The following is a 24,326-nucleotide window of genomic DNA, read 5'->3' on the forward strand; positions in this document are numbered from 1 at the left end:
TTTTAGCTTTTTTCATAATACCATAATACACCTGAACATACTCTCTTTCTTCCAAGTTGTTTGGGTCGTTTGGTATTCAATTCATTTTTATATAATCCTATCTTGTCGTTTTTGTTTCCTTTTTTGTGACCCCTGCTAAATCAAACCTTCGTAGCCAAGTTACCATGGCAACGATGGGCATATCTTTAAGTATCCCTGTAATAATGTCTATAACTCATGGTAATACATGTGCAGAAAGTAATTAAAATAACGTTTGGAAGCTTCTGGGGTTAAGAATCTCTGTTCAACAACACTATTTTAGCGTTTGCTGAGAGAGAGAGTGAACGCCAGCCGGCTGCTGAAGAACACGGTGCTCTGCCCTGGTTTTTTGATGCATTTTTAACATGCAAATACTTCTGCGATGACCTCCAGCGCAGATTTCCTTGAAAAACACTTTCCCGCCGTCGCAGAAACAAGACCACATTCATAACATCCTTTTTTTTTTTTCTTCTCAGGGCACACTGCTCTGCATATATCCTTTTTAGACACAACCTACTTTACTTTGCACTCATTATGCTCTGCATTTGCACTGAATGAACACCGCAGGCTGAGGCGTGGCAGATAATGAAAGTGATTTTAGCGGTGAAGACCACCTTCATATAAAATGGTGTCCCACTGTGTAAATTATTTTCATATGAGAGGTCCAGAGGGCGAAACGCAGGAACATGTACCAACCAAATGAATAACAAAGGGAAATTACCGACATAAAAAAGCAGGTCGAATGGACGCTTATGTAGCCAGGAATGAGTCAGAAAACAGTGTTTTTTGAAAAATCAATGGTCCCGTTGGGAATCATTTGTAGAGGAAAAAAAACTGAAAGAAGACGTATTCTCATTACCTGTCTTTCCCGATTGTTTATCATGGTCTTTTCCGTTGTGTGGTACAATTACGCTTAAACGACTATTGCATGTAAATTAGAGGTTTAAATATATCGTACGGAATAGAAAGAGAGGCTCTTGGGGAAATCAGTCAGCCCTGCAAAGAGAAGCGCCGTCTCTACGGTTGAGTGATGCATTTGGTCTAAATTGGTAGCAACAGCTGCAGAAAAAAAAACAATACGGTGAGGGACAAGCAGGAGGATTCAACCCGATGAGGATAGAAAAAATGATTGCACTTTGACAATACATCTGGAATTAATTTAGCCGCTTTGTATAATTCTTTGTAAACTTCTATTACATAAAAGTATTTTGACAAAGGAGTTTCAAGGTACATCATTAATTTTCTGTCTATGTTAGATGGTGAAGCTTTTAATAACAACAACAACACAGATGTTCCCTGAAGGAACAAAGATGAATCATCCACGAACATCTGTGATCAGTATCTGAATGTCATACTTTCGCCATTCTCCGGTTTACCACTTCCAGTTTAACAGGAATATCTTGGCTTCGCTCGTTGAATATATTCAACCCCTTCTTGTTATCAGTATTCCAGGCAGTGCAGAAAAATTCCGCGAAAGAGCCGGCGAAGCTAAACATCTGTCAACATCTGAAATCACTTTCATCTCAAGTATCTTAACCACTCAATCCTCGGAAAGTGCCCCATCAAAAACACCATCATGTCCCTGTAAGTCACTCTCTCGCATCACCTCGACGCTTTTAAGGCAAATTAAGAAGTTGAATGCGCAATTCAAAATGAATTTATGCCTAATCAAATTCCAACCTCTGCAGGTTTACTACGCGTTTCTTTGGAAATGATGAACCAACATCATTTATGCGATGTTCATAAAAGCATTCAGCAATTTTTTTTTTTACTAGATCACTGTGTTTCGAAGTGTGAACGTGTTTTGATTAAAACAGTTCATTTTATTATTGCTACTTTTGCTTTCCAAGTTTCTCATGTTGTATTTCAGTGCTGTTGATTATTTGCAATTTGGAATATTAGTTTCAAGATTAACTTTTATAAACGTGTCAAGCTATAAATAACTGTTTAATATATAATAAACGCTATACATTTGAATACACAATTAATTGTTATACGTTCCAACAATTATCCTTTTTTTTGTACGACAATTGATTCACATTGAGGTCTTTGAGGAATCCTGAAGGTCAGCTAATGTGAAAACCCAACAATCCATTCTTTGTCTCCAAGACACAGTAAGTCCCTGATCACGATGATGTTTTTTAATTACTACTTTACAAAGTTCTTCCCCGTCTGAAATCTCAGCGAACAAGAGGTTATGAAGCCCATAATGACGTGGGCTTCACTCGTCCTTCAGCCAGCTTTGATCACACTATGCTTTGTTCAACGAGTCCCTTGGAAGTGGAGGCTTTCGGGAATTGATGACGTGCGGTGACAAACCTCAATGGTTGACCAATCATAGCAGGTATGGTTATGGTAAACAAGATTTCATCTCCAGACAAAGTGTTGTGGACGGGGTTTAAGCACTAGGGTCACAAAGCGCTTAAACAATACTCAAAATATATACTTTAAAAGTCAAGATAATACTGAGAACAACACAGGAGTTCCAGAAAAATCAAGGAAAAGCCTATATAAAATAAAAATGTCTTAAGCTTTATAAAAAAAATTAATAACTTATATTTTCTAATGTAAATATTTCAAAGAAGAGAGTTTTATACAGACACATACTATAACATACACATACTGATGATACAATATAGTCCAACATCTTTTTAGGACACACTTAAATCTACACATTAGTTGGATGATTTGCAGTTAAATTGTTTTTAACTGCACTTTTTCTACAAACACTGTTCAGCGATCTATTCATAAAAGGGATCTCTGGACCTCACTGAGAGACAAAGGTAAATCTAATAAGGGGCAAATTACCAGCCCTTTAAAAAACAGACACAACACTGGCAACATGCCCGTGATCTCATGAGCTTGTTTTGTTTACTCTTGGATTCCAACCAGAATCTGTCATCTCGAGCACAACTCTACTCCCTCCTCAGTGTTCTTTTCAAAGCTTAAACAAGCAGTTGTGTTTCTTCCAAGTAGTGAGCCGATGACAAGTCACAAAGGCGCCCAACACCACAGGGAGACGTGGTGACACATGTTAGCTCCGTCTCGGGCTCTTTTAACGTGACACTTCTGTCAACGCTGGGGAGCGTAATGACATCAAGCTGCCGGAATGACCTGGATAATAACAACGGAATATGACTTTCTAAAGAGTTGGGGTGTCAACGTCTACACATTGACACGGATAACAAACCTTTTAGACCATTACACTCTCCTCCTTCTCAGCATTTACATATTCATGATATACAGTATATACTTGATAGTAATGCAGAGCTGCTGTTGACCAATGAGGTGTGTGTGTTTAAGTCATGTAATGTAGGACTTAAATGGAACTGTGGTATCAATAACGTTGTGATGACTCGCAGGTAACAAATGTATTCATAGATGAGTTTATTGAATGTTAAAGGGTTTAAAATGAATCTAAATTATAACAATTCAATGCGGTTATGTAGTAATACTCCACAAGGTGAATTACTATGGAACATCATGGAGAAATACTACGTTGACCTGCAGAGTAATACAATGGAACATCGTGGAGAAATACTACGTTGACCTGCAGAGTAATACAATGGAGCATCGTGGAGAAATACTACGTTGACCTGCAGAGTAATACAATGGAGCATCGTGGAGAAATACTAGGGTGACTCTTGGAGTAATACTATGTAGCATTGTAGAGTAATACTACAGTGACTCTTGGAGTAATACTGTGGAGCATCGTGGAGAAATACTAAGGTGACTCTCGGAGTAATACTATGGAGCATCGTGGAGAAATACTACGGTGACTCCCGGAGTAATACTATGGAGCATCGTGGAGAAATACTACGGTGACTCCGGGAGTAATACTATGGAGAATCGCGGAGAAATATTACGGTGACTCTCGGAGTAATACTAGGGAACATCATGGAGAAATACTAGACTGACTCTAGGAGTAATACTATGGAGCATCGTAGGGTAATACTATGGTGACTCTCGGAGCAATATTATGGAGCACCGAAGAGTAATACTACGGTGACTCTCCGAGTAATACTATGGACCATCGGGGAGAATTTCCACGGTGACTCTCTGAGTAATACTATGGAGCATCGTAGGGTAATACTATGGTGACTCTCGGAGCAATATTATGGAGCACCGAAGAGTAATACTACGGTGACTCTGAGTAATATTATGGAGCACCGTAGAGTAATACTACGGTGACTTGCGGTGCAGTTTGTTCCAGGTACACATGAGTTAACAAATCAGGTGTGAGCTTAAACAAGAAGCACCTGACTGACAATCCACTGATTAAAGTCTTTAGACACATGATTGGTTCAACTACATGGGCTTGAATGCAACACCTTCACCATCTCGACTCTTTTCCGGACCAGTTTAACACCTACGGTCTACGAGAATAAATATTCGTTCTCTGATAGTTCTCTGAAGGGCCTTGTTGTAATTGGATAAGACGGTGTTTAAACACAAAACTTGTAAACATGAACAGCCCTAGTAAACATTGCAACCACCGACAATTCATGAACTATATAATGTGTATCTGAAATTCAGTTACAAACAGTTTGTGCTGGTAAGTGTGTGCTTTCGTGCTGCTGGTACCAAGATTCTCTCCTCTATACTTCAGTTGGCTAGAGCAACCAACATTGGAGTTTCTCTCCAGGCCATGCTCGTGTTCAGAGGAAGCGTTTGCTGTGTGGGTGAGCTGCAATTTCTTCTTTCCAGCCAACATCCAGTTACAGTAAGTGGGAGGAAGCATCCGTACAACCAGTGCTAGAATATTCACCGAGGAACAAATCAGGGCGTCAATTCCTGACGGCTAAAAGTAAAACAAGTCCATGCCAGCGGAGGCTCATTTCACGCTCAGTGGGCCACATTTCAGGATTTCCTGCGGTTTGCTAATTCATACCTGACTGTTTTAGCTCTTTAGAGAAAGAGAATTGTACTTTAAAAGGTGAAAAATATTATGTTATGAGGAAAAGAAAATATTCATAAGTTAAATATATACAATTTAATTAAATACAAGAAGCACAGTAGAGATGATATACAGTAACTAAATAAAATAAAATATATATTGTTTAATTTTCTCAGAAATGAGAAATTTAAGCAATAATCAACTTATGAAAACTAGTAAAGTATTTAAAGAGCCGAGAAGGGTAAAGAAGCAAGAGCTGCAGCTAACTCTCACATGAAGTTGATGATTCCATCAACAGATTTGTGGCTCCAGATTATTAAGTATTGGAAGACTACCAAAATTAAATCATCAACAGACAGTTATATCTTGCTATATATATTGCAATTAGTCAATCAAAACTATATCAAAAGACACAATGACAGAGCGTTTTTAAAACCAGGACTTTAAAATTCAATATGGCTGAATCTGATTACAACACATTTTAGTTCCTCATCCAAGTCACATTGTCGGGTTTATGAAGCTCACCTCCTAACACGCTGCCCCACCCCTGCCGAATACTCCACCTGGGAGAATATCCTATGTGGACCTTTCAGTGGTTCACTAGTGAAGACAAATTGCCGGCTTGTTTGGGCAGGCCTCCGGAGAGTGATTCATAGAAATGGTCGGCTGGCAGCGGAGATCGGCCTGCATATGCAATTTCCATTAGCAGGTTAGACTTAAGTGTGTGACCGGGCAGTGCCACCCATCACAGGCGGGTTGAAGGGTGGGCGGTGTGGAGGGGGCGGCGGACGGACTGATTTGCATACGCCTTTTGTAGGAAATAAGGTTGATGTTACGGCTGTATTACGAGAGTGCCTGACAGAAACACTGAATAACGCAAAATTATGTTTCATGCTTCTATTAAAACGTCAATGTTGCCTCGGAACAAAGTTGAGTTTCCCTGTGAGGCCGATTCATGCAATTATGATTTAATATATTCACATTCCCGAGCAAAAGAATGGCGATGAATTTGTACTTAAATTAATGAGATGCATTTACGCCTACTCTTATGCCACATCCATTAACGTGACATTAGCTTACAGCGCAGTGTTTGCAGAGGGCATTGCCTTGAGAACTGTGAACTAAGTTCACACGAAAATACCAGCTGCTTTGAGCTGTACACATCTGCAACTTTGATACATCTCACCAAATACCATATAAGTGATTTATTTTCTCCATGTAAAAGTTATGTTTGTACTTTGCAGACAGCTGCATGTAAAAAAAATAAAGTCTTAAGAAAGAAAAAAGGACCAGATCTTGCCACAACATTTAATGGCCAAACAAACATTTCCCGAATCATTACACAGCATCACGGCTTCTCAAGACTCTGCTTGTGTCCGAGACCAAAGAGGCAGATGATCATTAAAACTGTCACGAGTCAGGATGAAGCTGCTATGTCATTGGACATCAACAGAGATCCAAGAGAATGTTTTGAATGAATAATGCAGACAAGAATCTTCTCTGTGCCGAACTATGTAACAAGTTAGCAACCCTTAAAAAAGCCGAACGTTTGAAAACACTTTGAAAACACAACATTATATTTGATTTTTCCCCTTCAAAACAGCAGTACGGGGTATTTTGTCATTAAAAGGGACACCAACATTGAAACTTCACCCATTATATACTATGGGTTGAAATTATTTCCAGAGTCATCTGTTCCTTTTTAGAGTTATAGGAAAGAATTTGCATACATTTTAATGAAGTGACAGAGAAGCAGTATTGAGGTATTTTGATGTTTTTAGGTGTGTCTTTTTGGGCAAAAATGAACTTGAGCATCACTCACTACATTAAAATGAAAATACTTTCTATAACACTAAAACGGAACAGTTTTAATTTTGGGTGAACTATCACTTTAATGATTCCATTCACATAAATGATCAGTTTAATTTTGAACAGGCATTATTTATATATAACGAAAACTCCAGAGATAAATTGTTGTTACACTGCTGTAAGAGGAGCCAGAAACAATATTTTCAATCTAGACATTGGTGCTTTAATATGTGGTTTGATGCCGACATGTCTACTTGCTCAGATCAGACATGTTGTGCTTCGTGTAAATTTCACATTTAATAAATTTGTGAATTAATAATTTACAAATTAGAGCACTCTATAAATATAGTTTACTTACTTAGCACTTACAGGGCTCCTAAAGCTAAATATCATTCCGTTTCATATGATCATGTCAGCACGGGTTTCATTCTATTTTTAGATCGTTTTCTTAAGCCCCGTCTAGACCTGCATGAATAATGAGTCAGGTCATTATCTGCTCTTAAGAATTTCCCGATGTCAAACTGGAGACTGATGCCATCATGACAGACGGACACTTGGGCCCTGGTCCAGTTTCCTCTCCCCGCTCTCCTGATCAATCCCCTGTATGGATTTCTCATTTTCATTTGTCTTCCAGAGTGAGCTTTTCTCCCTTTTCCAACAAATACCTCTGGATCCTGCTTCTCTTCTCCTGCCAAATCCTCACTATTCATGGACGCTCAGTGATATAAGAGCGTGCTATTAACCACGAGTCTCTCCTCAACGGCAGCGTGTTGGAAATATGCAGAGGACGATCATTTGCATTTTCATAAATGTATGTACAAAAGCAAACCACTAACCTAAGTATGCTGTCAAGATGAATTAATGCACAAAAGCTAGGCGAGCGTGAAATCTGCTGCAGCTGCCCGGGGCTGCTGGACTAGACCGAGGGAGAAGGAGATAACGCGTCAGTGTTTGAGGGCGAAATAATAAAAAAATAAAAGAGTGTACATTTGAAGTACCCCGTCACAGTTATACCATCGACCTCGTCTACCTTACAATGAGTCGCTCCGGCTCTGTGAAGACTAACTTCACAACATGTTGCGTCACACAGATTCACTTCTGGGAAATGGCTTTCACAACAACTGCCCCTGAGAAAATAGTTCTATGCAACGAGAGCTTTAAAACTGCGTAGGTATCGGCCTTGAAAACTCCAGATTAAAGTTTTTCAATGACTCATCATGTACCATTTTCAGATTGAGAACAAAAACCTGGAATTTATTTTTTGAAATAAGAATGACAAGGATTCAGCACCAATCAGCTCCTCAATGGGTTGTACTGCTTGTATGTCCTTTTTAAAAGGTAATGCAAGACTTCCCTTATTTTCTCACACCTAAGCCCTCCGTCCCTTTATTCCTTTAAAATATACATCTTCATTTAATACATTGTCTGTTTATTATGTTAATGTGAGTTCAATCACAACTTTCTTAAGACAAAACTTTCAAAGACAATTTGCCTGACCAAAAGTTAGAAAAATAACCAGTGGTCGACCTTTTTTTGTCAATAAGTCGGAGCACTAACATAGTTCATTGGATTGGTTGGATTACAACATTTATATTTTGGAAACAATTCTTCTTGTCGACGCCTCATTCCAAGATGGACATTGCAGATGAGCAGTATCGAGGTATATATATATATTTTTTTTTAAGTTTAATTTTGCCTATAACTCTCTCTAAGCAAAGGATTACTCTGATATATAATCCCAACCCTTAACTGACATGAGGGTGAGTAGAAAATGAGTAAAGTTTGAATTTTGGGCGAACCAACCCTGTAACCGTGTTGGTTAACGCGCAACAGTTACGTTTTATTTTGTGTCCACTTGGACATGCTTCACTTCCATCACTCATTTCTTGCCCGACTGATCCTATCAACATTGGCATGGTGAAATGACGCTGATAAAAAAGTAACCAATTCTATTTTAGTTCCACGAAACTTATTGAAAAAGGTTCCCCCACGCTTTTTAAGTGAATCCTTCTGGTGGAGTTAAAAAGTTAAAAAACGTGGAAATTCTGATTACCGTAACAGTCTTGATGCGACCGCTACCCTTGGTGCAGGTCCAGCCAGATCTGTTGAAGAGAAGGCTGCAGACTTCTCCGTCCATGCATGGAGACATCTCACACCACTGGCGACTCCGGACGATTCGTGCTGGAGGTGAGAAAAAGCAAAACCAACAAACATTAGTTTAAGTAAAATAAAACATATGCTGGATTTATAATTGGAATGCAATTTTAATCTTTTGCCAGACCATATAAAAGCATCTTCACATGTTTGTGTCAACAAGCCTGCAGGAAATTAATCAGCAGCAACTTTTAAAGACCAGCTGGTGGTCCATGAATATCTATCTAGTAATGCTTAATATAACTTCTACTTTGTAAAATCAAACAGATCAAAAAAAATATATATATATGGCTGACTGCTTTACTACAGTTTCACCGCTTTTTTTTGACACTTGAAAACACCGAGAAGAAAAACTGCAGGACATTTAGAATCAGCAACATCTGAAGAACATCTATCAGATATAGACAACTGGTGAGTTTGGCGATGATAAAGTGGACTATAAACAAGAAGACAGAAAACACACACACATTTTTAATGAAGAATGCTGTCAGAGATATTTTCTAAAAACCCCTTCGGCAAATGCAATAAAACAAAGACAAAAACTTTGCTCAGCACAACCGTTGAACCACTTTCATGCACGAGGCTCATGTGTGGCCAGAATTAATATAATAAAGTCTTGACTAAAGGTCATTCCTATAAAGTCAACAATTTTATTTATACTCAAATAGATTTTCACTCCTTTGATTGTTTGTTGGATACAAAAGAAAACTCCGGAAAAATATTGATATGAACATTTTCTCTGATAAAATTCAAGGCCTGAGGGACATCACTTCACAGCAAAGAAGGTTGTTGGTTCGCTAACAGGTCAGGAGGGAGCCAACTTGTGACCTTTCTGTGTGCAGTTTGTAAGCTCGTGTTGCTTGGATTTACTCTGGGCACTCCAGTTTCTACCCGCGGTACAAAAACATACAGAGAATCTCGCCTGTAGAATCTGGGGTAGGCCTGTTCCCCCTGCGACGCCCTCCAAGGGATTAAGTGGTAAAGAAAATGAATGAATGAATTCAAGGACTAAACATAACCTGATCTCTTGAGGGAAAATTTACATAGACGGAGATGCAATCATAAATGACCTTTGGCCTTTTGTGTGGACAAACACCCTTAACTTGAGGGCATTGAAGACCTTAGTTCTCTGTGGACTCCTGAAAGGTCAGAGGTTTCCAAGTAAAAAGAAAATCAGGAAACAATTGAGAAAAAAAGCAGCATTTAAGCTTTCAAGCGATAATTAGTGCGTCTTATTTACATATATTCATTTTTTTTTGCTGATACTGTGAAGGGAAGATGAATCTATTCTAAACGTCTCTTCTGGCAAAAGGTCAACCATGTTATCATTACATCATTAGGAGTCACCATGCTGCACAATCTGGGACATTTCAAAACTTAAAAGCACTTACCCAGAGCTCTAAATAATTCACATTTAAGCTGCCTGATTTAAATGGACTTTTTCAAAAGTCTAACAGGGAGATTTTGTTGAGCCACTCCTCAGAAGATATTAACGGTGACCACTGAGATCTCCTAGGCTGCTATTGAAGCTGAACATTTTTGGTTTAAGATTAGGAATTCATACATATTTTTCATATGTCTACTTGCAATGGCATCACAAAGAATTCTTTCAGACTCATTTGTATGCAAGATTCTGCAGAGTAGAAGAGAACCAGGCTTGGAGGAAACCTGCCATGGAGTGTAGAGAACATGCTCCCTTTACACAGGAAGGTCTTTCATGGGTACTGGGCAGGCATTCACCCCAGGACCTAACAATACCAGTGTGCAACACTTCCATCAATTATGCAAGACAATTTTTACGCATACTCAGGTTAAATAAAGTTCCATCAAATTCACTTACTTGCATATAATATTATTAAAATGGTATCACTGCTAGTGAGAAAGGAATGTAACAGCGAACTAACAGCTAGCTAACTATTTGTTCTACTTTCTTACTTGTATACGAGTAAAATGCGTCTTTAAAACAGATCTGATTTCTATTCTTTGTTTAATTTAATTGTAAGTCAGAATCCTAACCTGAAAACTAGAAAAGTTTAAGTTTCCCCTCCATCTTATTCATGTTTAAACAGACCTACACTGGAGAATTACACAATAGGATGCAGCAGGTTCTTACATAATAAGTCGCATCATACAATTGTTAATCAAGGTTATTCTTCTCAACCATTCTTGCTCAACAACACAGGATACACTTTCAAATTTGCCTTAATGGAAAACTCAAATCCACTTGATCATTGGATAAATTATTAAAAATGCTTCAGAGACAACAAACAAATTCAGAACCCTATATCTTCTGTCTTAGTTTGGGGGGGGTCCACAATTTGAATTCCAACAAAGACGTCATAAGAAAGAAAGAATAAATGTATTTTTATACGGTCGATAAAAAAAATGTACAACTGCAAAGGATAAAGATAGTTTTGCAACAGATTTGCGCTTCAAAACTCAAAGACTGAATGATACAAGTTAGTGCTTCTTTACAGACCCTGTCAGTGAGGAGTTTTTGTGTCGGCAACCAATGTACACAAGTGGTATATTTGCAACCGAAAAACATTTTCTCGTCTACGTTTTGTTCTTTCTCTCCGACTTCTCTCTCTACCCAGCTGAGCCACACACACACTGATGTTGCAAGGTTTTCTGCTTCAAGGTCTATTTCTGCTTTAAGTTGAACTACAGAAATACTCACAAATAGCACAAAAACTGAAAACCAGAAAGTTTCCCATCAACACACCATACATAAAGTTAAAACTAAACTTTCAAGTCATTAAAATACTAAAATAAGTCAAAAATTGAAATTGACATTTAAAAATAACTTCATAATCAGAATCCTTTATTTCAGAATCAGAATTATGGTTAAAGTAGCTGCTGTGGCTCACATGTATTTCTTAGGGTTGTTCTTCTTAAATTATCATGACAAGTGTCTGAAAAATCAAACAAGTGAACGAGAATAAGTGGAATATAAATCACAGAGGTCTTTTAACTCATGAGGGCTCATCAAGCTGTCATCATGTGACATAGTTGGCAATGTGCTCTCGCTCTCTCACTCCCTCTGCAGTCTCACCGCCTGACATTGAATTAGCATTCGCCAGTGGTCGACGCTGATAAGCTCTGATTGTTCTTTACACAGTGTGCTCAAGCAACACCGAAAGGTTATCGGCTCTCGGCGGACCTGGCCGGGGCTACGGCTCCTGCCTTCCCATGATCCCCTGGGGCCGGTGCGTTTTTTTCCAGCGAGTTACCGCGGTAGACAAATTGAAAGAGAGTAACTACAATTTGTCGTATTGTCCGGGAGACTTTTGGGGTGGAACCTGACGGAGGCCGAGTAAGGAGGCGTGGAAATGGAAGGCGTGTGACATTTTGTGAAGAGGCATCCCTGGTGCAGGACTTGTTAACAGTCTGAGATTGGTTTCTGGAGTGCCCGAATAGAGATCGGTCTTCCTGCAGTATACATCCGAGCTTTTCGATCCCGCCTTGGGCTTCGGGCTATGCAAATATAAAAATAAGGTCTTTTCTCCTCCAGCAAATAATAGATATTGTTTATCCAGGGAATGAAGTGCAGTTTGGACCGCTCGAGCCGAGACGACGCACGGCAGTGAAAGCTGAGCTGCAGTCTGTAAAAACAATTTTCGGACTCAGTAATTCAGTTTGGAGACAAATATAGGTCAATTCAAGTCCTTCTAAGCAGAAAAATGGATAAATCTAGCGCAACCTTTCTCCCGCTCAGGCAATATCATGTCGCATACATAGTTATTCCAGCAGCCGTCTGTCAAGCTTCGTCAAGTGCAGATTAATCAGTCAGTCGTGTAGTTTTGAGTACATTACGGGGCCAGCAAAACTCAATTTACAGCGTACGGAATACAGCTGATCTGGCAAAGTGGCTCGAGTGCAGATTGCTAACTGGGAATTGAAGACGTTTGAAAAAGTGAACATGTATTAAACGCCTGACAAAAAACCCAGACCCTAAATCGATGACATGTCCTTCTCACTTTTTCAATCACTTTCTTTCCATGACTTGGTTCCAGGTTGCCGAGATGAGCTCGGGACTGCTGCCATCCACGTGTTCGCTTATACAGTGTTTGTGATACTTGACTTCATCAGCCTCCATTAATAACACAAGCAGTCACACACACAAAAAAAAAAGAAGCAGAGCAGCAGTTTGGCCTCGGCCTGTCCCCATCGATCAAAAACTATCCGTCCAAAATGCTGGCACACGCAGTTGTAGACAAGTTAAAGAGCTGACTCGGTAAACCACCCGCGCATATCTGCTGCGTAACTCCTGAGCAGATTTGAACTAGAAGGCTTCCAGAACTTTATTCATTTTTTAAAATTGACAGTAGTGGGACATAATCTTTTAATCTTGTAGACTCAAATGTAAGAAGTTAGAAATTATATGGCGATTTTACTCTATTTAAAACATACTTAAATAACAGCGATATACTGCGCGAGTCCAAAAATCTTTATGGAGTGAGTTGCATCATTTCAGTAACCTCATGTTATCTCTGCTGACGGCTTAACAGCTGTCTGTGGAGTCTGCCCTGGTGCTGACCTATCCTGTTGGTGCTGCTCTGTGATTGAGGACATCAGGCCCGGCTTGTCAGCTGCCATGGTCTCTGCTGGGATGCGGCTCGGACCTCCCTCTAGATCCCATGTAACACCATCTGTCCCCCTCAGTGCCCAGTGCCAAATATGCCCAGCCCTACACAACGAAACAGACAACACTCGGAGCACAGCAGAGGTATCTTTTTAGGTCATGCATTGATACCTCATGAACAAGAGAAACTACCCCAACCTTGAGTACTTGTGTAATGGTTGGATTTGTGTGTTATATATGGTATATATAATCATAAATCATGATACAACATTTAAAGGGAAAAAATGGAAAAGACACAAAAGCATCAGATTCAAAGATGCCATTCCATGAGTGCAATAACCTTTCCTTGGATCTCTTGAGCAAGCCAACGTTTTTCTTGAGGACAACAAAGGCTCTGTCAAGCACACTCGACTATAATCAGAATTGAAATTATTCAAACCTTGAGATGCTGAGCGCTGAGTTTCTTGCATCATGCCAACTACAGGGCACACACAAATCAGCTACACATCAAATCCAACAGTCTTATATGATTTAATAAACTATCGCACTGCACATATGACGTACAAGGCTGCTGACAAAAGCCTCCCTCACAACGTGCAAGGACTATTTCATGACCTTTTCCTTATCGGTCACAATGGAATGTGTTAGAAGAGGTTATCAAAGAATCTGCAACACTAAGTGTCTTCAAAAAAAATAAATGTAAACTCAACCATTGACCGGTACAAAATGGTACATGATTTGCTGATAACGGTCAGAGACGCAAGTCAGTCTTGTTGTAGAGACGACATGGGAGTATAACAAAAGACATTAAGTTAAGATAAACTGGGGACTATAAGATGAAATTATTGTGAGACATGCGAAAAATTCAGAATGATCGCCCTGGGATGTGGGATCTTCATGCAGTATTAGAAAACGAGAAAAAAAAAAATAGCCATCGAACTGACCAGCACCTGATGCTGCCTACTGTTGAAACATGATGTTATGTCAAAATGTCTATAATTATATCATAATATTGTTTTATGTCAAAGGAAAATATTTCATTCTGTGAGCAATTGGGGCAGGAAGAGACAAGCGTTTCACTTTTCCCACTATCCCTTTCTGACATGCACGGAAAAAAAAAAAAAAGACAAAAAAAAAACTTTACTGTGAGACAGAAAGAGCAGAAAACGCGAGTACTACACACTATAGCAGGTAATCCATAGTGTACGCATGAAGGACTATTCTACGACAGGAAGATGCTATATCCTGAATATAATAGTATTTTCAGTGACAAAGTTGCTCTGTGAGCAAGAACGTCTTAGTAAATAAGAAAAACTACTCTGGGAGAACAAGAAACTATCTTTGAGAAACTAGTGTGTGTGACCCTCTCACCTGATTATGAGGCACCGAGAAAAAACATTCTTTGACTTTAAGAAATCAATCTGAGAGATTACATGTGAAAACACACCTTTATGTGAGTAATGATCCCAAAAGCACCAGAGAGTTTGCTTGAAATGAGAAAACTACCACATTACCATGTGAAACTTACCCTTGAACATGGTAAACTAATCCATGAGCATGAGAAACTAAACCATAAACATGAGAAATCCCCCCCTGACCCCAAGTTATAAGATCAATAGCTAATATCTAATGTGACTCTTTGTCACTCATTGTACACTGCATCAAGCTGTAGGCACGCCCTGCTTTGTTTATACAACAAGTCCTATGGAGGTGGACATTGATGATGCTCACAACATTTTGTAATGTAAATATTTCAATGAAAAAAATAGTTTTATACAAACAGACACACACAGATGAGTACAATTGAGTCCAAAATCTATTTAAGACGCACTTTTCTTTAAAAAGAAGATATGACACTGGATATAGAACACATGGATCTTGGAACACATATTTCTAACTGCTGTCTGTCAAATTAAACACTCCACACCATGCATTGCATTCATGTGCCTCCTGTGTAGCCCGACACCAGCGGCAGAATAACCAGCTTTTATAGGCTTTCTGAGCGATTTTAATCAGGACTAAATATGATCATTTGGAGCCGCCAGACATGCAGCCGCAGTGAGAAGATGGTTTGCTATTGTTGTTAAAACATGAAATCTAAACTATCGGAAATATTAAAATCATTTATAAACCTGTCTTAGAAATATATTTCTTATGACATGCAATATTATCAACAATTAAACCTCCCACAAGCTGGTGGATTCTCATGTTAATATCATCATAGATAACAGGAAAATTTGAATATTTATCGAATAATCTTAACATTTGTGTTATCGCTGACCTGAAAACAAATGTGTGGTATCTCTTGTTTTCTCTCTGTGTCAAAGTGAACAACCTTGACCTTTTCGGGCTTTTGGGTCACCTTGACCCAGAGATAACAAGGGTTAACATAACTAATAGTTAGTTTAAAAACTGGCAATCAATACTTCAAAAAATTGGCATCAAGCTCTGTGTGTCAGTGTGTTTGACCTGGCAACAGTCAAGCTACAGAATATTGCTGAACTGTGGAAACAAATCCAAGGAGTGAAGAAGTCGGACAGCTGATTAGAGCTCAAGACGGATGAAAAGCAGAGAATGCACGTAATCCTCTGGTGTATGGTGTGCAAGTTAAATCCTGTGCAGTGACATGCAGCATTGCAGAGGCAAAAATGTTGGTCGGAAAAAGGGCCAAAACCGAGATGAGTTTTGGGAAATAATATTGGCCAAAAATCCATTAAAAATATGATAGATAATCTGTATTTAATTTCCCTGTGGAGACACTTGGACATTTAATACAATGAAACAAAAACAAAGAGTTACCATTTTAATTACCGTACCTTCAAATACATGGAAAGTCATTTTGGCTTTATTGTTCTCAAGTAATTGAGCCCAAAAAATATACCTTCCGCTAGAATCCCAAATATCCTTTTAAATATCCTAATTTATTTTCTTTCATTGACCTTTTTCTTCTTCTAAACAGTGAACAACTACTCAAAACCATTGAGGGACTTGAAAATGGAAAGCCCTTGTCTATGAGAACACACCCGCTAGTTTGTAGACAAATGTTAAGGTTGAAAATTATTAGTTTTTTAGATATTTTATGCCATTGCAGTTACACTTTTCATCAGGTTAAGAAAAAGTTTTGGAAACTTGCATAGTATGGCTTTAAATAATCTTTTTTTTTCTGTGTTTTAACTCAAACAAATGTTTTAAAACATGCTCTTGAGCAACACAACCTCAGCATTAGTAGCACCTCCTGCACATACTGTTCCATGTACCTCCCTTCTTGTGAGAGTCCAAGCACCAGTGAAATGACACAAATAGATGTTGCCTGAAGTAAGAACCAATTTCCACATCCTTCATCCCTGCAGGAAAGCAGAGGTTTTGTATTAAAGTTTTAGCTTACACTTGTAATCCCCTACCGGCAGCAGCATGCCAATCACTATTACTGGCAGTGGAGTGAGGATTGAAAGCTGTGAAATGTGTTTTTTCGGTAAGTTACTTTAAAAGTGGAACTGCCGGTTTCAAAAATTGCCTGCGATGGATGGAATTGACGGATGCCTTACTGCCCACTGATCAAATGTGCCATAAATGTATTCACACAGTATGTCTACACTCATAGAATGGACGTCCCTATGAGGTTTCCATCAGTTTTTTTTTTTAATGTCACCATTCGTGGTACTGATATTTTTAAGTCCAATTTTTACTTTAATAGTGTGTATACTATGTTACTGGTCAGACCTGGCCAATACATTTTTATAAATATAGCAAAAATGCTTTACATTTCTATTGTAATCCTTATTGTCCAGTTCTTATGCTGTAAAAAGGGTGTTCTTTTCACAAGCAACTTTTTAAGGTTTTGTTTTATGTTTAAAAATATAAAACAAATAATCGCAATGAGCTTGAAATTGTCATTCTAAAAAAGAAAGTTTGGTATTTTTGCTGGATCACTTGGACCCAGTGCTTCGTTTGGAAACACTTTAGAATGGGGAACATATATTAACATTTGACAGCACTTGTTAACCATTATGAAGTACTACCTCACACCTTGTCCACCGTGACTATATTCCACACTTAAAAGCGTGACAGTTAGGAGTAGAAGTATTTACAGATTAATTTTGGTGAAAACATCTCTCTATTTACGCCTTATTAGGTCCAACTACCATGAGAAAAAAAAAGCATTATTAATAATCCATCATGTCAAGTTAGTTTTCACCAAAATTAATCTTTAAATGCTTTATTTTTTTATATACTTGTTTATGTCCTGAAATATTTAGTGATTTGCGTGTTATTCATATTGAACTCTTTATCATGCAACTAGGGGTGGAATATAGTCACAATGAACAAGGTATAGGTTCTATACTTTTATATAGTACTTTTATATAGGTATAGTACTTTTATTTGTTAATAAGTGACACATTTTCTGTTAATTCACAAATAATTAAGTAGCTTATTAATAGTTAATATGTGTTCCCCATTCAAGTGTTAGGTTTTTTTATTTATTAAATCAATCACAATCCCATTATTCCATGATTAAGAGAAGCAAATACTATGATAATAGTTGAAACTTTGCGGATGTTACAACCATCCTGATGTCGAAGCTCACTGAAGCTGTTGCTGGAAAACACTCAAGTGATTCGGTGAGCAACAGATTTTGCGTTTAATGCAGACCATTAATGGGGTTTAGGGCGTGGCGCGCTGGGATGCCAGCAATAATCAATTTCCTGCTGCTGTAATCATAGTTCTCTCCAAGTTAATTAGCAACTGTTGAGTGCTATGAAGCAGCATCTGCAGAGAGGCAAAGGTGGTAAAAAGCAGTGTGTGGAGCATGACACCAGTTTGGCATCTGGCATCAGGGCTATTAGATAGCAGCCAACATGAGTCACTGCACGGTGGAACTAATGGAGGCTTTAATGGGGAGTTGGTGCAATTCAATCAGCATCGCAGGGTCTCCTTCTACTCTATAAAGTTTTGTGACATGGTTTCTGATAGCGTTCTATTAGCTTACACCGAAGAAAACCAGTCGCCATCTTTTCTTAAAGCAGCAATAAGTAACATTTTACTTTCTTGGTATTATTTTATCAATGCTTTTCAGAACTTAACTTGTCCGGACGACCCGGTTGAAGGGTCTGTAAGTGTCTAGGTGACATTGGGTCTCATCCATGAAGCTTAAGTAAATCCCAGAGCAGATTTTTTTTTTAATCTGTTAAGAGAAACCTGCGCGGAACACCATGCTTTAAAATCTGATGAATTTCAAAAGTGAGAGCAGCTCATGTTAAACAGTTATTAGCTACATCTACACAAAAATAAATAAATAGACAATGTAAGGAGGTGAAGTTGATCCAGTCACAGCACAAACAGAGGGAGAAACAAACCATCTAAAGCAGAGATGGAAATAATGTTGAAGTGGAGGTTAGAAAAACATTTTTATTTTCTTATCATAGTAATGGACTGGAAAATCTATATTGTATTTACGTCGTTTGGGTTTTGAGCTGCGACAGGACAGTCAAAGCACAGGGACGTGACAGATGTCATAAATCATCTTAACATAACCGTCATATCAGACGATAAATATACCAACGATCAGATCTCTAACAGCTAAAGAGGCTTTTGAAAGTCGGACCTGTGGCTGTGATCAGTGATTTAATTTCACGAAATGTCGCGGACGAAGACTCGTCTGGTTCCGGAGAGAATATTAAATATCAAATTAACATTACCACGGTCCACTAATCTTGCCTCTGTAGAACAGAGAACATGTTCCAGATGAAATGCAAATGATTTGACATAGAATTGGTGGCAAAAATAAACGATTCAGGAGTGATTAAACAGTCCAAAACATCATCTGCTGACGAGAACATTGCTCGTATTATTGAGTAAACCTCTCCGTCAGACAATATACCTGATGACTGTAAACAAGTGTTATTATTTTTGCCCGTTATTTGTTTATTCTTATGTTTTATAAACATTCATCATGTACAAATAATATGTCCATTGAGTCTATTCATATTGATTATTGACAAACACAATTTTAAACCTGCTAATGTCAACTAATTCATTAACCATATATTTTATTTTTTGTTTTGTTTATATCAAGTTCTTCAAATGCATCTGCGTATTGTTCAGATAACAAAGTGCACTATGAGTTCAATTGTTTCCAATAGTGACAAACATTATTTCAGTGCATTCTGGATGCTCAGGAGCATCTAACGTAGCTACTAAAATATTGATGAATGCCAAAATCCCCTAAATTTCCTGCTGTTCATGTTTTACTCACAAGTTTGTTCTGCTTACGACCCATGAATGAGACCACTGGGACTCATTCATGAAACCTTTCCATCCAGAAACAAGAGCTTTCTTCTCGTTTGTAAACAAATGTACCCGCAGAGTGACTGGAAAAGGCAAAAGAGCGGACCTATGGCATTAAAGTTACACTATTCTGACTCAGGGGGAGCCAGAATAACAGTTTAAATTCTACGGATTGGGCTTTTAAGGTGAAATGACCCATTTGTTAAAAAATAAAATGGACAAACAAAGACAGTTAGTCACAGAAGACCTGTTCAATCAGAAGGACTTTTCAGACATTATTATAGGAGAATAAAAGTCGAGCAGGTAAAGTACAAAAAAAATGTTTTCAGCGATGCCACTATAGCTGTGAAAGAAATATTGCTTTATTACAATATTAATGTGTTTTAAACTGCTTACTACGCTGTCACAAAATTAATGTGATTGCCTTGCCATAATGCATATGACTAATCTACCACAATGAATATGTGTTCGCTTTGCCACAAATGCATATGTGTTCCAAACTGCTGATTGCCTTAAGCAAGAAACTGTTGACTGTTTTGACAATGTATTTGTTTGAAACCCTTCACGGGATATAACCAACTTAAAGGGTTCAACTAAAGGGCACTAATACGTATACCAACTTAAAGGGTTCAACTAAAGAGCATAGAGGAAAACATTGACCAAGTTGGGAGGGGGGATGAGCATAAGATCTCGTCATGAGAATATGCACAACGACCTTGGCTGTTATCCGAAAAGTACCAAGAGGTACCATGACTAACAACTTTGTGTGCTTTTGATGTAACCCCTCCACAATGTGTTTCGCTGTGAACAAACTGAATAAAAAAGGGAGGAACGTGGGCCTTCGTTGGACAGTTGGTGCGAGCTAACTTCCGCGTTTGTTCTGCTGTTCCCTCCGGAGTGAAGAAACAATCTCTTACTGGTGTGAGTCTGAATCTTTTGCTATTGAACTGATTTGTCTGTGAAACTGTGAACAGTTTTTCTGACAATAGCCCAACTCTCTTGTTCATTTCACATTTTTCCATTATGTTGTCCATTTTGCAATAAGCAACATTAGGGTACGAGGGAGGCGGTTATGATGGGAATAGTAATAGATGTAATGTGAGCAAATTCAGAGTGAATCAAATTAGCGAACAATTAGAATCTCTGGAGCACCGGAGGAGCAGACGACCCACCTTTTTCATTAGTTTTAAATGTATTATGTTGCCCCTCAATAACAGAGCAAATGCATTTCCAGGTCAATCTGGTAAAGGCCTTTTTTCTAACCACAAGTAGTGCTGGGCTGTATCATAAATTATTTATATCAAAGTATGTTGCTTACTTACTTATTAAACAGCTATTATGAAAGATTGTGGTTCATGTTATTCCTACATGCTTTTTCTTACAAATTATTGAGCATGAAGTAAATCTATTAACTGTATTTATTTTTGACAGGAGGATAGACTTAATGTTAAAGTCCTGGTACTGTCTATAGCAAAATTACAGATTGTTGTATAAAAAAGTTAATTGTATAAAGCACTGCCCAAGGGCCAGCAGATCATATTTACAAGGCATGGCATTTAAAATGTTGGTTTAAAAAACAGCTCTTTCCCATCTTACAGCTTATAATAGCAAAACTGGATGTAAATACTGGATGTATACATGTTTATATGTGCGGTCTGGTTCTTCTCGCAACAAGCTTATCTTGCAACATCATCTCTTACCATCCACGCAGGCCGGCCTGGCCCTGGTGGTGCCGGCGATCTGGCCTCTCCGGCAGGCGCAGCGGGCCGTCTGCCTGGCGATGGTTCGTCTGGGAACACTGCTGTCTCTGTTGAGCATCACAATCTCACAGGTTCCCACCACCAACTGGCCTGCCAAAGACAGCAGCAAGACACAAAGTGCATAGCATTAGCATAATGAGACTCTAATGAACATATTATAGCCGAGTGACTGGTGTTCAAAAGCAAAAACAAGCTGCCTGGACGCAAAGCCCAACAATTTAATACTCAGTTAATGTCTCACAGAGGGGAAAAAAAACAACATCATTTCAGTGCTGTTGACATCCTTAGCTTTAGAAACTCACAACCAACTATTCTCCATAATAGTCTTATCAAGAGGACAGAGAAGGTTGATTCTAAAATCTTGCTTGAATTAAACTAAGGTCTTTATAAAATAATACCGTCAGTGTGTATCAGTGTCGTACATTTGAATAATTATGGAAACAGACTTGGTGATTAGTATGGATTTTTTCTTAGCGATTTCAGTTTATGAGTTGTTCTTCAAGGCAGTACATGACTGATTAACTCATTTAAAAAGCAATGTATTGGCGTTCTTCTACAGACTTACAGCCTTCAGTTTCATTGATATAGGTGTTCAAAATGTTCACCTGATTATATGCGTAGTATGGACGATAATGTTGCCTTACGTCGAAGCACTTAAGGAATTAAAATGAGTGTAAGGCTCTTTTACATTCCTTCACTTTACTCGTCATGACAGAATGGAAGGCTGCCAGTGAAAGCCTTTCACTTGATAATAAAATCAGGAGTTGGAAGAAAGAAGGCAGAGACAAGTCAGTCATTCTTTCCGAGGTCCGTTCCTGACACAGTCTCGACTATCACTCTTGTAAACGGTGACACATTGCAAGTCCTTGACAACCTCAACTGTGTGAATAACTAATTGATCTGAAGGCAAAAAAAAGTCCCTAATAACCGGAGAGATTTGCATCGATTCATCAGTTGTAAGGGGAAAAAAGAGATGCCAAGTTAAGGGCAAAACGGCTAAAATATGGTAAAATTAAAAAAGGTGAGTCCGAGATTAAAGCAGGCATTTCTCATTAGAATAGAAGGGTGATTAGAAAATCACATCTCAGGCTGACCCGGTGAAGGCCACAATGTAAACCGCCTTTCATGTCCACCATTCATCATCCGTAAAGAAGAGCGCGACGGCTCCTGTCAATCGGTGAAAAAAAATAAATAAATATAAATCGTCCTTTCATTATTCAGTGATAAAACACATCTGACCGTGATAACGCGGCTTCATTCTTATCCACACACACTGGATAACGTCAGAAGCATGGTGAGGGGCTCAGAAGGAGCTGGGGGCGAGCACAGAAACAAGCCTTGAGCACTGACTGGCAAGCTGATGACCTTATCATGAATCACCACTCTATTCAAGAAGACGCACACACACACACACACACACACACACACACACACCGGGATTAAAACACACAGCTCAGAGCAAAGAAGTGCGTCTCTGCTCTACATATCAGTGCTTTGATCAGACAAACAGCAGATCACCGAGGTAACAGGAGCATTAATATCTTCATATCTCCGCCTGCTGCACAGGAGCCGTGCTGCACAATGTTCCACTGATTCTGAGTGGCAGCGAAGCGAGCGGGTGTTCATGATGAGGTTATGAGCTCAAGAAACATTACCAACCACTGTCAAGCTCACAATGAAGAAAACCATATAACAGCTTCACCTGTTTGTTATGAGTAAACCAATCCACGCTTTTATTTGTGCCGCGTCTCAAATCACATACTAGCGTACTCAAAGTCAGTATTTTTAGTGCGTAAGTGCGTCTCAATTCTTAGTATGCGAAATTTAGTGCGCCATGCACACTAAATAGGTGTACTAAAACGCCCACAAAACTTGAGTATGGTTCGATGGACACTAACCACCCTAAATGGCCGCCATCTTAATGACCTTTTAAACGGAAGTTGCATCATATATATATATATATACCTATACTTACAGGTGCATTTTCAGCAGCAGTAGGAGGATAAACACGTCTTCGGTGCTGATACCAACTTAAATATCTTGCGAATATTTCGATTCTCAAATTTTTCTTTATTTCTTTTTCCAAATTTGCAAAACGTGCTGCCAGCAGGTGTCGGCGATAGCGTTCAAACAGCTGGTTGAAACATCGTTAAATATTAGTAGAAGAAGAAGATGTCGCCTCAATTACGGTTAGTGCGTAGCAGCAGTGTTTGATTTGAGACATACTGTGGAGAATTTGCATACTAGTTAGTATGTACACTATCCTGATGCATACTAACTTCTAGTATAGTAAGAGAAGTATGCGATTTGAGACACAGCATTGGTGTGAACTCGTTTTTTTAAACTACTTCATAAAAGATGTGACAGTATTTATTTCTCATCCGTGCTCAGTTAAGGAACATGAGGGTTTCTGACTAGAGCCAAGATCACAGGCCCCGGCTGTAAAATAATTGCTACGAGACGGATTTGATTAGCCGAACAAAAAGGCTAACGTGATGAAATGATGAGGCAATACTGCACATGATCAGCAACACGTCAGCGAAAAGGGGAAGTGATGCAACGAGACGCTTCAAGTTAGACGCCATATTTCCATGAGATACGAGTCCATTATTATTCATGTTTCAGTGACATGGTGGAAACTCTCAAATTCCAAGTTACACAAATCTGTTCAAGGTCAACTAATGTGTTGATTTAAGTGTCTCTGAAATGGGTCTTGGACCTCTATTGGAAACAAATGTGAATTTGCTTAAAAACTTTTGTTCAGTAAATCATCCAAACATATACTTTGATCCAAACAAGATTCATGCAATCTTCACTA

General features: G+C 38.7%; 1 protein-coding gene across 1 annotated transcript in view; it reads right to left on the minus strand.

Moving 5' to 3' along the window:
- The window catches only part of tafa5l (TAFA chemokine like family member 5, like), a 50,189-nt gene that overhangs the window by 13,292 nt on the left and 12,571 nt on the right, over window positions 1–24,326 (minus strand). The window contains exons 2-3 of the mRNA XM_087782118.1: window positions 21,449–21,598; window positions 8,778–8,905 (exon numbers count right to left, since the gene is read on the minus strand). Coding sequence (XP_087638244.1) covers window positions 8,778–8,905; window positions 21,449–21,598 — 278 coding nt within the window. The remainder of the gene's footprint in view (window positions 1–8,777; window positions 8,906–21,448; window positions 21,599–24,326) is intronic.

This window comes from Callionymus lyra, chromosome 19 (genome assembly GCF_982586985.1).
Source record: "Callionymus lyra chromosome 19, fCalLyr1.hap1.1, whole genome shotgun sequence".
Classification (NCBI taxonomy): domain Eukaryota; kingdom Metazoa; phylum Chordata; class Actinopteri; order Syngnathiformes; family Callionymidae; genus Callionymus; species Callionymus lyra.